Genomic DNA, 15522 nt, shown 5'->3' with positions numbered 1-15522 from the left:
GTTTACTTCCTTACAAGAACACAATTGATTCTTATTGCACCAATGGCGTCAAGCAGTCAAAGACAAAATGAGACCGAAGATGATGAAAACGACATCTCCAGTACCCGGTCACGAAGTGGGCAGTCGGTTTCGAGTTGGGATGAAAAACTGCAGCGCAGCCAGTCCATGTCCAGCAAAGCGAGCAACTATGAGCCCATCACGGATGCTGAACGTGCTGAGATCACACGGGTCGCCAGCGAGTCAAAGGTAAGGCTTCTAGGAGCTCTATGGAATCAAATCGTGAAAACTCCTCAACTCACCGCAATTGACAGCCACCCGAACAGCACGGAGAAAGTCATGACCCCGCTCTGGATCCTTCTGATCCCGCTTTCGACATATACAAATGGGCCAGGATGACCCTTCGAGAAGCAGAAGGTGCAAACATCAAGCATCGACGTGCATCAATCACATTCAAGAACCTGAGCGTATCAGGCTCTGGGATCGCCATGAATCTCCAGCCGACAGTAGCGTCCTATCTCCTTGCTCCCTTGCGCATAGGGGAATTGGTACGCTTTGCGAAAAAGCCACAGAGAAAGATTCTCGCCGGCTTTGACGGCGTCGTCAAGCCCGGAGAGATGCTGCTGGTCTTGGGTCGCCCTGGAAGCGGATGCTCGACCCTGTTAAAGACGTTAGCTGGAGAACTCCATGGCCTGAAAGTAGGGGATGACTCGGTCATACACTATAGTGGTATGGATTACCTCCTTGCTTCGGCTGACCGTATGGACCTAATATCTGGACAGGAATACCTCAGGACCAAATGATCAAGCACTTCAAGGGCGAGATCGTCTACAATGCCGAAGTCGACATACACTTTCCGCATTTGACCGTCAGACAGACCCTCGAATTTGCCGCTGCCATGCGTACCCCACGAAACCGAATCTTGGGGGAGTCGCGACAAGAAAACGTCAAGAGAGCCACAGCCGTAGTAATGGCAGTATGCGGATTGACTCATGTCCAGAATACAAAAGTAGGCAATGCGTATGTACGAGGTGCATCAGGAGGGGAGAGGAAGGTAATCTTCTGGATATACAACACCATTAACATATGCTAACCCTTTTGCAAGCGAGTGAGCATTGCTGAGATGCTTCTCTCATTTTCACCCATCGGCTGTTGGGACAACAGTACGCGTGGCTTGGATGCCTCTTCTGCTCTCACCTTCGTCCGAACTCTCAGGTTGAGTGCCGACTTGATCGGCTCTGCCCACGCAGTTGCTGCCTATCAGGCTTCCCAGGCGATGTACGACGCTTTTGACAAGGTTGTGGTCCTCTATGAGGGACGGGAGATCTACTTTGGCCCAACCATTCTTGCGAGAGACTACTTTACAGAGATGGGTTGGCACTGTCCAGCTCGACAAACAACGCCTGACTTTCTGACCTCAATCTCAAACGTGAACGAAAGAAAAACGAGAACAGGATACGAAGAAAAGGTTCCTCGTACCGCTGTCGAATTCGAACAATACTGGCGAAACTCGAGCCTTTACACGTCCCTCCAAGAAGAGATGAAGACTCACGAAGAAGAAGATTACACCTCCGCTGCGGCCGATGAATTCAAAGCCGCCCGTCGTGCGGTCCAAGCGCACCATGTTCCTCCGAGCTCCCCATACACTGTTTCGACGCCGATGCAAATTCAGATTTGCACCAAGCGAGGGTTTCAGCGTCTTTGGAACGAACGGGACATCCGCTTCACCTTGATCATTGGACAAGCAAGCATGGCCCTCATTATCGGCTCTATTTTCTACGGAACGATCAACGACACGAATAGTTTCTTCGCCAAGAGTTCCGTTATTTTCTCTGCTGTGTTATTGAATGCTCTGATTGCAGTTACGGAAATCAATCGCTTGTATGACCAAAGACCTATCGTGGAGAAGCAAGCGTCTTACGCGTGAGTGTCATGTGGCCAGAGTGGCCTTCGAAGCGCTTCGAGGTCCCCAGTTGCGCGTCGGCTCTTCTGTGGTTCATACTGACCTGGTTATAGATTCTACCACCCATTCACAGAGGCGCTGGCTACTGTAGTAGCGGACCTACCAGTTCAGCTGCTCACCGCCGTCGTCTTCAACGTTGTCCTCTATTTTCTCTCGGGGCTCAGGAGGGAAGCTGCACAGTTCTTCATCTTCTTCCTCTTCGCCTTTCTCACGAGGATGGCCATGATGGGACTTTTCAGAACTATTGGGGCGGCGACCAAAACAGTCACACAAGCACTTGCAATTGCTGCCGTGTTCGTCCTGGCGATAGTGATATACACTGGTTTCACAATACCTCGACCCAATATGCACCCTTGGTTCAAGTGGCTGTCGTGGTGCAATCCAGTTGCATTTGCATTTGAGGCACTTCTGGTCAATGAGTTTCATGGAAGGCAATTCCCGTGTGGCAAGTAAGTCAATGTTATCATCCCCTTCATTGCCCTCCACTCACGCGGATCATAGCTTCGTCCCTGCATATCCAAACCTGGTTGGGGACACGTTTATCTGCTCCGTTCCTGGCGCGATTGTCGGTCAGTTGACGGTGTCTGGTGACACGTATCTCGAAAAATCTTACAGATACAGTTACAACCACACTTGGCGGAATCTCGGCATAGTGATTGCTTTCTTGATCTTCTTCATGATCACTTACCTAGGAGTATCTGAAATCAACTCCAAACCAGACGGCAAGGGAGAAGTGTTGCTGTTCCGCCGTGGCCACGTACCACATTACGTCGAAGAGGGGTTGAGACATGAAAACTCGGAAGATCCTGAGGCTTCCCTCGCAATAACTGGGGGCCATGACACCCAAGCTGAAGATATCCGGGCAATCCCACCACAAAAGGCGATCTTTACTTGGCGCAATGTCAACTACGATATTCCTGTCAAGGACGGTACGCGCAGGCTACTCGACCAAGTATCAGGATGGGTCAAACCTGGAACGTTAACTGCTCTGATGGGTGTATCAGGTGCCGGGAAGACCACACTGCTGGACGTTTTAGCACAGCGCACCTCGATCGGAGTTGTGACGGGTGACATGCTTGTGAATGGAAAGCCCTTGGACCCCAGCTTTCAAAGGAAAACAGGTATGGCATTATCAGCAACAGCATTTCATCGCAGCTTGTGGGCTAACAAATGGCAGGGTATGTGCAGCAGCAGGATCTCCATCTCGAGACCTCAACTGTCCGCGAAGCATTGCGTTTTAGCGCCATGGTACGTCAGCCGAAATCTGTCTCAAAGAAGGAGAAGTACGAGTACGTCGAGGAAGTCATCAAGGTTTGTATATCTCTGCTTGGGAAGGTATGTGGGCTATGCTGATGGTCCTGAAGATGATCAACGCCGAAGACTTCGCCGAGGCCGTGGTCGGTGTACCGGGTGAAGGCCTGAATGTTGAGCAACGAAAACTCCTTACGATAGGAGTAGAGCTCGCCGCGAAACCTGCCCTCCTATTCTTCCTCGATGAACCAACCAGTGGGCTGGACTCACAAAGCTCGTGGTCTATTCTCAGCTTCCTCCGAAAACTTGCCGACCACGGACAAGCTGTTCTATCGACCATTCATCAGCCCAGTGCGCTACTGTTTCAGGAATTTGATCGATTGCTCTTCCTCACTACCGGAGGCCGGACAGTCTACTTTGGCGAAATCGGCACCAACTCACAGACCCTGACCAGCTACTTTGAGAGGCACGGAGCCAGGCCCTGCAGCGATTCTGAAAACGTGGCAGAGTACATGCTGGAAGTGGTCAATCCTGAAGCAAGCGCCAAAGACAACCGTGATTGGGTTGAGACTTGGAGATCGAGCGAGGAGAACAAGAATATACTGGCAGAGTTGGACCGAATCAACCAGGAAACAAGCAAGATTCCCGTGGAAGACGACACCGGCACGAGTCTGAGTCAGTATGCAGTTCCGATTTACACTCAGACATATCACACAACCGTCCGCGCCTTTCAGCAGTATTGGAGAACTCCTGGATATATCCTCCACAAGTTCGGCCTCGGTGTTGCTTCATCTCTGTGAGTATTGCAACATTTGAACTATTTGAAGGGAGAGGACGCTGACCGAGATAGGTTCATTGGCTTCTCATTCTGGCAGTCCAACAGCTCTCAACAAGGGTTACAGAATGTGTTACTGAGTGTGTTCATGCTTACCACAATATTCACGGCATTGATTCAGCAAATCATTCCTCGATTCGTCATTCAGAGGTCGCTCTACGAAGTTCGCGAACGGCCGTCCAGGGCTTACTCCTATGTTGCATTTCTCCTGGCCAACATCATCGTGGAGATACCCTACCAAATTCTGCTCGGGATCATGGTATACGCTTCGTATTACTACTCGGTTTTTGGGTAAGTCTTTTTAAAAGCATTGATTTCTACATGTTCTGCGCTAACAGATGATCTCAAAGCATACAATCTTCGGAAAGACAAGGACTTGTCTTGTTATTCTGCGTACAGTTTTTCGTGTATGCAAGTACGTTTTCGCAGATGGTGATTGCAGCTCTGCCTGACGCAGAGACCGCCGGTATTATTGCAACACTAATGTTCGCCATGTGTGTTTTGTTCAACGGGTGAGTAGTGATCCCCCCCTTTTCACTTTTTGATTCGCATCGATTAACTCTTTCCCAGCGTGCTTCAACCACCGGATGCGCTGCCGGGCTTCTGGACGTTCATGTACCGCGTGAGCCCCTTCACCTACATCATCGATGGCATCGTGGCGACGGCGCTGCACAGCCGCAAGGTCGTATGCTCGGAAAACGAAATGAGCATCTTCTCTCCACCGCCGAACATGACGTGCGGCCAGTACCTCGCGCCCTACCTCCAGCTGGCGCCGGGCACGCTGTACAACCCGGCGGCGACGAGCAACTGCGAATACTGCGCGCTGTCGGTGGCGGACCAGTACCTGAGCCCGCGCGGCATCTCGTGGGGCCTGCGCTGGCGCAACTTTGGCCTCGTCTGGGCGTACGTGGCGTTCGACCTCTTCATGATCCCCCTGCTGTACTACACCTTCCGGATGAAGAAGTGGCACGGCCAGGTCGGGACGAGCAAACGCCGGCGCGGTCTGAACACGGTCTACGGTTGGATCCGCACGTTTGGCAGGTCTTGTCGGACCATCCTCATCGGGCGCTGGGAGAAGCTGCCGCTGGAGAAGCGTGCAGAGAATCCCCGGATGTATTGATTACGAGTACACATTACTTGGACTTGTGCTTCTGGTCGGAAATGATTGATCATTTGGTAATGATGGGAGGGCAGTCAATTGCGGCGGGATACTTCCCTACGATGCACATCAGGGTTGCATATTGGATACTCGTACACTAGTATAGAAATCTAATCTTGCCATATCTTTTGGAAGGCTTTCACTCATTGTTACATCTACTAAAGTGGTCCTTATCAAGCTAGCCCATTCCATTGCACTTTGCTCTCGCTCCTCTTGTGTTCCTCTCCACCAAATAATTACCACTGGTGCCACCCCCCTTTTGATACTTCAGCCTCGTGCAGTGGATCACGTGGAGCTGTGTTGGATAGGACAAGTATATGTATATGATGGGAACACCAAAGGACACCCTCGGCGACCAGCTAATTGCAGTCTCATTCTCAAGCAAGGGATGATTGTCTGCTTTCAACTTGACTTTGCTCCTGTGCCGCCACGCATATGACGCATGACACGTCAAGGTGATGGGTGGAGGTGGATGAATGGATGGATCAGTAGCAAGGGACCTGCGGCCTGGACCTGGATCAAAAGTTTCAGCCCTCCTGTCGTCATACTTTGTCCCAAGTCTCCCTCCACTGTACAATGCGTCGGGTTCGTCTACCTAGTACCCAGCTCAGCTGAAACGATACGAACACGAGGCTGTGGCCGATGGAATTTGCGGATCCAGAAAGTGGGGGACTCTCCTCCAGAAAGTCTGGAATACGAAGAGCAACAAGGATTCGAGCAGGATCAGTAGGACGAACGACGTCTTCTACTCCCCTTTTCCGTACATTAAGACGTTGACATCCCGCTCGAAACCGGGCTCTCTTTCGAAACACCTACTGACTCACTCCTCTCAACAGCGGAAAGCCTCCCTACCTGCCAGATTCATTTCACAACATCTTCTGTACGCAATGTCCAACGCCCCAGTGCCCCCGAATGTGATGGTGCAGGTCTCTGCGAAGCCAGGCAAGGAGAAACGAGTCGAGGAGCTCATCACCACTGTCGCCGACCAGGTCCGTCAGCATGAGCCCTGGGTCAGCTTGTACCGTTACTATAAAGCCAAGCGCGTGGGAAGCTCGTCTGAGGAAGAGGGTGTCGAGTTTATCATTGTCTTTCGGTACGTCGTGTCTACTCTCACAACTCGTCCGAAGAGGTCGCCCTGTCATGTACCTACCTACCTAGTGGAAGTCTTGATTGGACAAGGCCGACAGAGGCCGGGAGTTTGATTTTGAGTTATTGGTTCCTGTGGTATTGGGGACCGCATCTGCTGGGATACAGTGTCTTCTTGGTCCATTCCAATTGCTAACATGTGTTCTTCCGTTGTCCTTCCCACAGGCTCGACGACATGTCAAAACTTCAGACTCGGCGTGACTTGCCGCACCACCAAGAAATCGCCAGGGCCATCCGTGAGGAGGATCTGTTGAGGACGCCACTGAAGTATACGGAACTTGAGGATATGGGGTTCTGGAAACGCTGAAACACGACGCTTTTTCTTGGGGAGTTCATCAAGTGCGCGATCAAGTCGTGTTGATCCAGTGGGGGGGGGGGGGGGGGGGCAAGTCAAGTCGTTCGTCGGCTTCAAAAGTCCAGGCAACAGACAAAAGTCTTTGTATTTCATGGTCCCTCATTTCCTCGGGGAAGAACGATACCATCAATGTAATACTCCTCTTCCATCCGATGCTGTGGCTTGTAAGACACTATTCCCTTCAGCGGACAACGGTGGTGAATTCCGATAGGTTTTTCAGGTTGTTCACGATGCAAAAATCCTTGAGCGGTTGGTCTGGTTAGGTCGGCATCTGACTGGTCGGCCTATAGATGTAGCATCAAATGAGGTGCCACCAGTGCTGAGTACAAAAACAGAATGTTTGTATGTAGTTGCGGAGTATGTAGGTGTTTTGTCGGGAAAACGCCACGAGGATTTTAGAAAATGCGGAGAAGGCGAGGGAGGAGTGAGGATGGCACATCCGAAATTCCACTCCCAAGTGTTCGTCATCGAACCTGGCGAGCTGGTACCAATATTTTCTACATAGTATGAATCGCGCTTGACGCCTAAGATCGTGAACACTACCCTCTCAATATGCCTCCGAGATTCAAGTCGAGTAGACTCCGGCCCTTTGTGTGCGTCGAATGCCAGCTCCGGAGCGCCTCTCGCGATCAACCTCTGGTCCGCCGCAAGTTCACCACGTCCCCTCCGCTCCACGCTACATCGCCTGCCCAAAGCAAGTACCTCCATCTCACGAACCGCAGCATCATCCGCCTCGCCGGGCCCGATGCCGCCCTCTTCCTCCACAATCTCATCCCGGCCAAGATCCTCGACATTGGAGGGAGCACGAACCCGATCTACACGGCGTTTCTCTCTGCCCAGGGCAGGATATTGAACGATGTCTTTGTCTACCCACCATCCCCCGCAGGTGATAAACCGGGGGAAGAATGGTTCATCGAGGTTGATTCGGACAGCGCGGGTGACCTGTTCAAGCACTTGAAGAAACACAAGCTGCGGGCAAAGTTCACGTTGGAAAAGGTGGATGGCCAGAGAATGGGGGTTTACTACACTTGGCCACCCCCGCCGTCGCATCCTTCCGCCGACAGCCACGCCTCGGAGAGTGCGAGCAGCGCATGGGGTCTAGGGGGCCAGGATCCCAGACCCGGTATGGGCGTTCGGTGGCTGCTCGACGAGACATCCTCTAAGCCGGTCGCGCAGCAGCGACTGGAAGACACGGGGAGTCAACGTGCCACGCTGGAAGAATACACGGTGCACCGCATGCTCAACGGGATCGCGGAGGGCCAGTCCGAGATCATCTCCGGCCACGCGCTGCCGCAGGAAAGCAACATTGATTTCCTTGGCGGGATCGATTTCTTCAAGGGCTGCTACCTGGGCCAGGAACTGACCATCCGGACGCACCACACCGGCGTGGTCAGGAAGAGGATACTCCCGTGCCAACTGTACGATACCGACGGCGAGCCCCTGCCCGCAGACCAGACGCTTCCCGAGTACAACCCCGGTGTGCAACTGACACTTCCGCCGCCAGGCTCCAATATCTGCAAACTCAAAGCCAAAGGGCGGGGGCGGAGTAGTGGGAAGTGGCTGGCGGGCGTGGGCAATATCGGGCTCGCGCTGTGCCGCCTGGAGATGATGACCGACATCCAGTTGACGGCGGACAGGACGAACTACGACCCAGCTGAGCAGTACAAGGTCCAGTCGGGATCGGGCGAAGGCGAAGAACAGCAGGGAGTCATGATCAAGCCGTTTGTGCCCAAGTGGCTGAGGGACGGCGTTGAGCAGAGCTTACGGAGGAAGGAAAAGAAAGCTAAACCCAGACAAGAGGAGGACGAGGAAGAAGAGGAACTTGATTAGAGAAGAAACTTCTAATAAGATCAACCGGATGTCACAACAAGGCGTCTCAGCCTGTGGTCGCTGAGCATCTCTACATTGAACCCGGAGGCACATTCCACTTGCGTCAACGCCGCCTGTCCTCCCTGACTTACTGACTTTCAAAGCCTAGCAAAAGGTGTCTGTCAGCAGATGGGCCTCGTCGTATGTGAAGCATCATTCTCCATACTGCTCATCCGCTGGCTTCTTGTGGCTTGATCGGTCCATCGCTTTGCTTGGAACGGACAGCCATGAGTCCTGACTTGCACGCTAGCAACCGGTGTGGCACAGATCAGTCAGGCTCAAGCAATACGTATTTTCAGTTGCTGGTGAGATCCCGTCGCAGACCCTTCCTGTTGTGTGAGGTCCATTGGTTGAGGAAACAGTTTCCTAGGAATGCTTCCTGCTGCCTTGTTCAGCACTTGACAACTGGCAGCAACTCACTGGCAAAGGCTGCTCGAGACTCTCCGTATAAGGGGACACAGAAACCTGATGGTGGGTCTCTGATATAGGTGGTTGTAGAAGGTTCAAACCGTCCTTCACTGTCAACCGCCGTCGGTTTCCTTTGCTGCGGCCCACTCGACGCTTTCGATACCTTCCCATGGGCCTTGTGCCACCACCTTCTTCGCTATTGCCAGTGACTTGAACACAATGACAGCAGTGCCCAGTAGAACTTTTTTATCTCTGCCCTCGACACGACGTTTCTTGTCTTTCAGTATCAGGACATTCTCTACATCGCCTGAGGCGAAGTTCTCTTCAAGCGCCTCCTGATCGATATCCAGACCGTCCGCTTCCTTGATCCAGCGCACCTTGACAGATCGGTCTATCGAGCCGGATTGCTCCTTCTCTGCCGTCTCCGCCGCCTGAGTTCGAGCATGTGCCTCTTGCGCCTTGTGTGCCATTGCCGCTTCCCGTTTCTTTCTGTTCTCTTCAGCGATGCGTTTGATTTCGAGTTCTCGCTCCGTCCAGGTCCGCTTCACGCCGCCTACGGAGGTGGGCATCCCCGTGACAGAGCCTTCTCTTTTCTCCAGCTCTTCCTTCATCTGTCGCCGGCGGCTTTCGAGAGCGGCGGTCTCCGCCAGCCGCCTCTGCTTCGCCTCCCGCGTCTGGTCATACTTTAACTTCTCGGCGGCGTCTGTGAGGATGTTGAGCGCCGTCTGCAGGAGTTGGAACTTCTCGAGGGTTTCTGGCGTGGGCTTGACTTTGTCCGGGTGATAGAGTAGCGACGTCTTCCTGTAGGCACGGCGGATTTCTGACTCTGACGCTGTTACAGGTATGGACAACAGTTCGTAGTAGTCGACAGCCATGTCTGCTGCGTCATTTGACGGCGCCATGGTTGCGAAAACGTCTGTCTATGTGAATTCTATGTCTGGTTGTTGGAGTTCTGCAGGCAAAGGCAGAACTGCGCAAAGATGGATGAAGTCACCGGAATATTATGCTCCGCAGTAGCCACTACGGCGCACCGCAAGCCCATACATGTCATCGATTGATTCCTCGTTGCCTCTCTCCCAACGGCTTTTCCATGGCTTCATGCAAACCACGTGAGTCTATATCTTTCAGTCTGTAGATGCCGGTATCTCAACCTGTCACTGACATGCTCCCTCTCGCGTAATACATGCCGTTCTTTTTATCCTCCTCCGAATAGATTGTCAGAACAGTGCATTCCGCACCTTCCATGTTTCTCTGCCCAGCTCTCGACTTCCGTCACTCTCCTTTGACTCCATGACATCGACTTCCCCTCTCTTATTCTCTGTCTTCTCCTACTTTCTGAACCTTTCCTTTCTTTGCCCGCAGTATGTGCTTCTCCTACGCTCTCAAAGGTGAATAGGAGACATGACAACCCCCCTCAAGCCAGCCTTGGACCAGAACTGTCATGACCTACCTTGCCCCGCCCAAATCGCCTTTGCCATTGCCGTCATTCGTTCGAAACCACCCCAATTTTCCATAGAAGGTATCGAATTTTCCGTGTCACAGAGCTTCCCGGGCTGATTTAGAGTCAGAATACATCGAGCACCTTCGTCAGGCCATCGTGGTCCGGTCTCACAAACCCTCCACGATTCTTGACTTTGACGCAACGATGTATTGGAAAAGCGCCTACCAGAAAGCCGAATCAGAGCGCTTGAAGCTAGCCGATGAGCTGGAACGGTTGAGAGAAGAGAGAGACCCCTTTTTACCTGCTGAAGATGTCCAGCCTCCAAAACGACAGTCTACCGCTGGCAAACGCAAACGAGATGCTGTGACGATCCCGGCGAGAAAGGCCAAACCAGCAACCAGACAGCACAGGGAACTTGAAATTGACGATAGTGACTTGGGAATCGAAAGTCTCAATATACCGCTCACAGGTGCGTTTCAGGCATCTAGCGTGGGGAGATATTAATTCGCCGCAGATCGTCAATCATTCCTTCGCGGCGTCAGATCCCTCCGTCACAGCCTGCGTCTAACCGATCCCTGTCAGGAGGTTCTCGTAGATGCAATCAAGGCGCTCGCGATTTCCGTCTCAAGGATACTCCAGAAGCAACCGAGCGCAACGCGAAAGAATAACGCCAAGCTGGAAGATCCATCGATGCAAGATCTTTCTGCGGTCTTCAGGAATGTCTACCCATCAATTCTGGAGGGCCTAGAATCCATCCAGCTACAGATGGGTGAGGAAGGTGAAGAAAACTACCCTGCTCTCTCACACCTGACCAAGGTGTTTCAAGCCTTCTTCGGACGGCTCCACGAGCTCGCTTTGAATGAATATGCTAGACAAAAGCAACGCGTCAAATCGAAGAGACGGAAACCTGCCCCTACGCATGAGACTTCCAGCCGTGGATATTTGTCAATGAGCGAACAAACCGTCGCCGAGACCAAAGAGATAGTTCGGACGCTGGCGTACATGATAACAGCGCTTGACGTTTCCAGCGATTTTCACTGTGAACTCTTAGAAGGCTACATGTGTACAATCTTAGACCATGTTGGTTCAATATTGTCACTTCTGGTATTTGCAGACTCGACGCGGACAAGGAACAAACAGACCGGTCTGCTTGCACCACGCGGTTTGATGGACGCTGCGCATCTTGATACCGCGTCCGCGACAGGTGCAGCTACAATTGAAGGACCATACCTCATCTGGATTTTGCGCAAGGGAATGGAATTCTTGCTGGCAAACACCAAAAATATGTCTGAAAAGTCCCAGCTCATTTTTGCATTGCAGGGGTCCGACTCAAAAGATGTCGCCCATGGCAAAGGTCTTCGGCGACGAATTGAGGAAACACTCCAGAATACGCTTCTTCGAGGAGTGTTTGGAGATGGTGACGATACATTCTGCAATTCTCTGAGACGAGACGAGGAAAGGGAGGGGGAAGGAGAATGGACGCAAGTGATGGAGGCGATCGGGGAGAAGGAACGGTCTCCCGAGTGGTTTATTGGAGAGGTTTGGGAGCATCTAGGCTGGGATATCTTATCTGGGAGGACGGATGTTTGAGCCTCTTCCATTTTGGCGATCCGGCTCGAGCAGCAGCAGCAGCAGCAGCACCCCCTCGACGCACTTTTGTCGTATTTCAGTTCTGGTCGGGATGTTAGAGTTTTGTGGGCTTTTAGCAGAACTTCCTGCAGCCAGCACAGAGAATTCGCGGGCGGTCAACACGATCTCAATATTTGAGATGGGGACCATAGGGTTCTATAAGTCTAAACCGAGCACTCTGATGGCATTTCCACCCAAGATCTTTTTCTTTGCGGCCTCGTCCTCTGGTAAGCAGTCATCAATGGCCCCTTTATTGCTCTCCACGCTCAACCACTTTGCCTCTTTGTCATCCCCCAGTGGCGGGAAAAAAGGGTGATCGGTTCCAAACATGACTCGATCCACGCTGCCTGCCGCCTCGATAGCGGCTTTCAGCCCCGGTTGTCCGTAAATGACAGCGTCAAGGTAGATGTTTGTGTGCAGCACATCCCAAATTGAGCGTTGGGGACCCTGCCGATGGCCGCCGTTGGCGATGAATTCCCGCTCGTGGGCGACACAAGATTCAATCCTCCCCGCCAGGAAGGGCAGGGTGCCGCCAGAATGGGCTAGAAGAAACTGCAGTTGTGGATGGCGGTCGAAGACGCCCGACAGGTACATCCGCGAGACGGCGATGGTCGTTTCCAGCGGAAACCCCAATGCTAGAGGCAGGACATGGCCGGACTTTGCGACGACGTCGGGCCCGCCAAAGGCCGAGTCTGGCAGGCCGTAGTGCGGGTGCAGGAAGACCAAGGTCGCGGTCGAGGCCAGGGCAGAGTAGACGTCGTCCAGAGCCGGGTCGTCGAGACCGTTGCCCAAGCCCGTCGTGCCCATGATGACGCCCTTGACGTGGCGGAGCGACTTTAATCGGTGGATCTCGCTGACAATGTCCTTTGCCGGGGCGGACAAGGGGAGACAGCCAAAGGCGTAGAGTTTGAGTCCGTCATGAGAGCTTGAAGCGACATTGTTCTCAGCGCACGCCGCGTCGAGGTCATTGTTGATTTCCTGGGCCGTTTGTAGAGCGGTGGCCGGGTCGAGGAAGTCGAGCCACGGATTCGCCAGGCTGACGACGCTGCACGAGATGCCGTGCCGGCGCATAAACGCCCGTTTCTGGTCAAATGACGAGTACGTGCTGTCGACGGGCCTGCCCCGCGAGGATTTGGGCCGAGACGGATCGTCGTCGGAGGCGAGGATGATGAGTCGTGGATCGGCGTCGGGCGTGTCGCTGGGCTGGTGGATGTAGGGGACCGTGGTTCGCGAGGAGAGCAGTTTGATGTATGACGGCGGGTACATGTGGGTGTGTATGTCGACGACGACGACGGGGGTAGGGGAGTCTGACTGAGGCATGATGTATGGTGGTGGTGGTGGTGGTGGTAGTGGTGGTGTGTAATGTCAAGGTTGTGTTGTGTGTCCCTTAGATTCCCTCCCCTCTGTTCCTAGCGCTCTTTTTCGTAGTGTGGGCTGTTTTTGGTTTTTTGGTATACAAGTACGAAAAAAAGGGTGACCTGATCATGGCCATCGACGACGATATGATTATGACGATGGGTCGACGGCCACCTCCGCCACTAAGCCCTCGATTCCTTATCTGGCTCTTGTCCAATCATCGTCCTCTTTTATTTTCCCTCTCGCCACGGCCGCCTCTCCGCTCGCTCTTACTTTTGCATAAAAAGTCACTCTGAGATATATATCGTTGGAGTCGTCTTGTACTTTTCTCTTTTGTTCGCCCGTGGTGGGAAGAAAGATATGCCCCGGTTTTCAAGTGTCCCTGCGAATCGCTAAGGGAGGCCACACTCAGCAAGCTAGCGTCACGCCATTGTCGCGGAACTTGGGGAACAACATCCACACACACACACGCGCATACATCCACTGCCTATCCATCTCCTGGAGTCGTCGGTAAACACACACCCTCCCTTCGTCGCAACCTCCACTACGAGTACGAGTACGAGCACGAGATCCGGACCTATCCAAGACCCCTACCGTACACAATCAAACCTCTCTTGGGGCCCACTTCAGCCTTGCGACGCAAAGATGGGTTCAGCAGGTGAAGTCGCTCAAAAGGGTGTGGAACAGGATGACTTGATCATGCCGGTACGTAACTCGGTACAACGTCGTGCTTCGTTTGACGAGGTGCTTCGCAGCATGCCAGACCCCCCACTAGTCCGCCGCCATTGGAGGCCCTTGTCCACAGAACATTCTGCACCACCTGCCCCTTTCTTCTTCTACAAGTCCCCCCCCCAGATACACCACCTTCCCCTTTCGACCATACAGGCCATGTTTTTTTGACTTAGTGGCCCAGTTGATTGACTTTGGGGCCTTTCTGCACGGTTCTCCAGCCGCCAAAAAGGCCACGGCCGAGCAAATCTCCCACGCCTTCCAGACGTCGGGCTTCCTGTACCTGCAGAACCACGGCGTCCCCGCGGACCAGATCTCGCACGCCTTCTCACAGTCGGCCGAGTTCTTCAAGCGGCCCCAGGAGCAGAAGGACGCGCTGAGATGGACGACCCCGGACGCCAATCGCGGCTACGTGACCTCGGGCCGCGAAAAGGTGACGCAATCCAGTGACCCGGATGTCATCGCCAAACTGCGTGCCTCCAACCCGGATCTGAAGGAGTCGATGGAGATTGGCCGTGAGGGCGTCGAGGGGAAACCCAACCAGTGGCCGGCCCACCTGGACGAAGCTGGCGCGGCCTTTACGCGGGACATGCAACGGTTCTTCCTCACGCTGAAGGACCTGCATGTCAACGTCATGCGCGCCATCGCCCTGGGCATGGGCATGGACGAACACTTCTTCGACAGCTACACGGACGGCGGGGACAATACGCTACGGCTGCTGCACTACCCGCCCGTCAAGAAGAGTATTTGGCGCGCGAACCCGAACCAGGTCCGCGCGGGCGAGCACTCGGACTACGGGTCCATCACGCTGCTGTTCCAGGACGACATTGGCGGCCTCGAGGTCAAGTCGCCCAGGGGCACGTGGGTGCGCGCCACGCCCATCCCGGGCACCATCGTGGTGAACGCGGGCGACCTGCTCCAGCGCTGGAGCAACGACCAGATCCGATCGACGAACCACCGCGTGATCCAACCCCCGCCCAAAGCCGAGCTGCTCGACGACGAGGACCCCGACGCCACGGTCCCCGCCCGCTACAGCATCGCCTATTTCTGCAACCCCAACTTCGACCGCTGGATCGAGGCCCTCCCGGGCACCTGGGAGGAGACGGGCAAGAAGTACGACGGCATCAACAGCGGGGATTATCTGGTCATGAGGCTGGCTGCGACTTATTGACTCGTTCGCTCGCCTATGGAGAGACCCCTTTTGGTTACCTGGTTGGAGGGGGGAGGGGCACCCGCGCAACAACGTGAAAATGATCGGTTTATGAGACAGGGACATTCAATGCAACTACGAGTATTTTTAAGATAAATGTATGGAGCCTTTCCCCAATGGATAGATACTCGGTTACATTACTCAGGAGACGTATCGTATGACCCGAATGACAAA

At 53.6% G+C, this 15522-nt stretch overlaps 7 protein-coding genes across 7 annotated transcripts; 5 read left to right on the top strand and 2 right to left on the bottom strand.

Annotated features, from left to right (window-relative positions):
* Positions 1 to 42: 42 nt before the first annotated feature.
* On the top strand, positions 43 to 5166 carry AYO21_00913 (hypothetical protein; the record flags this gene model as incomplete). The annotated part of the gene is made up of 12 exons (XM_022650900.1): positions 43 to 246; positions 312 to 726; positions 780 to 973; positions 1103 to 1920; positions 2014 to 2409; positions 2462 to 2889; positions 2965 to 3081; positions 3138 to 3271; positions 3325 to 4007; positions 4062 to 4337; positions 4397 to 4558; positions 4617 to 5166. 12 exons carry the CDS (start codon positions 43 to 45, stop codon positions 5164 to 5166), a joined length of 4377 nt encoding a protein of 1458 aa, XP_022516903.1.
* Positions 5167 to 6092: 926 nt separating this feature from the next.
* On the top strand, positions 6093 to 6658 carry AYO21_00912 (hypothetical protein; the record flags this gene model as incomplete). The annotated part of the gene is made up of 2 exons (XM_022650899.1): positions 6093 to 6298; positions 6517 to 6658. 2 exons carry the CDS (start codon positions 6093 to 6095, stop codon positions 6656 to 6658), a joined length of 348 nt encoding a protein of 115 aa, XP_022516902.1.
* Positions 6659 to 7258: 600 nt separating this feature from the next.
* AYO21_00911 (hypothetical protein) lies at positions 7259 to 8536 on the top strand (the record flags this gene model as incomplete). The annotated part of the gene is made up of 1 exon (XM_022650898.1): positions 7259 to 8536. One exon carries the CDS (start codon positions 7259 to 7261, stop codon positions 8534 to 8536), a length of 1278 nt encoding a protein of 425 aa, XP_022516901.1.
* Positions 8537 to 9096: 560 nt separating this feature from the next.
* On the bottom strand, positions 9097 to 9885 carry AYO21_00910 (hypothetical protein; the record flags this gene model as incomplete). Its single annotated transcript, XM_022650897.1, has 1 exon — positions 9097 to 9885. One exon carries the CDS (start codon positions 9883 to 9885, stop codon positions 9097 to 9099), a length of 789 nt encoding a protein of 262 aa, XP_022516900.1.
* Positions 9886 to 10628: 743 nt separating this feature from the next.
* Positions 10629 to 12014, top strand: AYO21_00909 (hypothetical protein; the record flags this gene model as incomplete). The annotated part of the gene is made up of 2 exons (XM_022650896.1): positions 10629 to 10893; positions 10939 to 12014. 2 exons carry the CDS (start codon positions 10629 to 10631, stop codon positions 12012 to 12014), a joined length of 1341 nt encoding a protein of 446 aa, XP_022516899.1.
* Positions 12015 to 12209: 195 nt separating this feature from the next.
* AYO21_00908 (hypothetical protein) lies at positions 12210 to 13373 on the bottom strand (the record flags this gene model as incomplete). Its single annotated transcript, XM_022650895.1, has 1 exon — positions 12210 to 13373. One exon carries the CDS (start codon positions 13371 to 13373, stop codon positions 12210 to 12212), a length of 1164 nt encoding a protein of 387 aa, XP_022516898.1.
* Positions 13374 to 14054: 681 nt separating this feature from the next.
* Positions 14055 to 15309, top strand: AYO21_00907 (hypothetical protein; the record flags this gene model as incomplete). The annotated part of the gene is made up of 2 exons (XM_022650894.1): positions 14055 to 14114; positions 14323 to 15309. 2 exons carry the CDS (start codon positions 14055 to 14057, stop codon positions 15307 to 15309), a joined length of 1047 nt encoding a protein of 348 aa, XP_022516897.1.
* Positions 15310 to 15522: the final 213 nt, after the last annotated feature.

This window comes from Fonsecaea monophora (assembly GCF_001642475.1).
Source record: "Fonsecaea monophora strain CBS 269.37 chromosome Unknown Scaff3, whole genome shotgun sequence".
Taxonomy (NCBI): domain Eukaryota; kingdom Fungi; phylum Ascomycota; class Eurotiomycetes; order Chaetothyriales; family Herpotrichiellaceae; genus Fonsecaea; species Fonsecaea monophora.
This window is presented reverse-complemented; position numbering and strand designations above follow the sequence as displayed.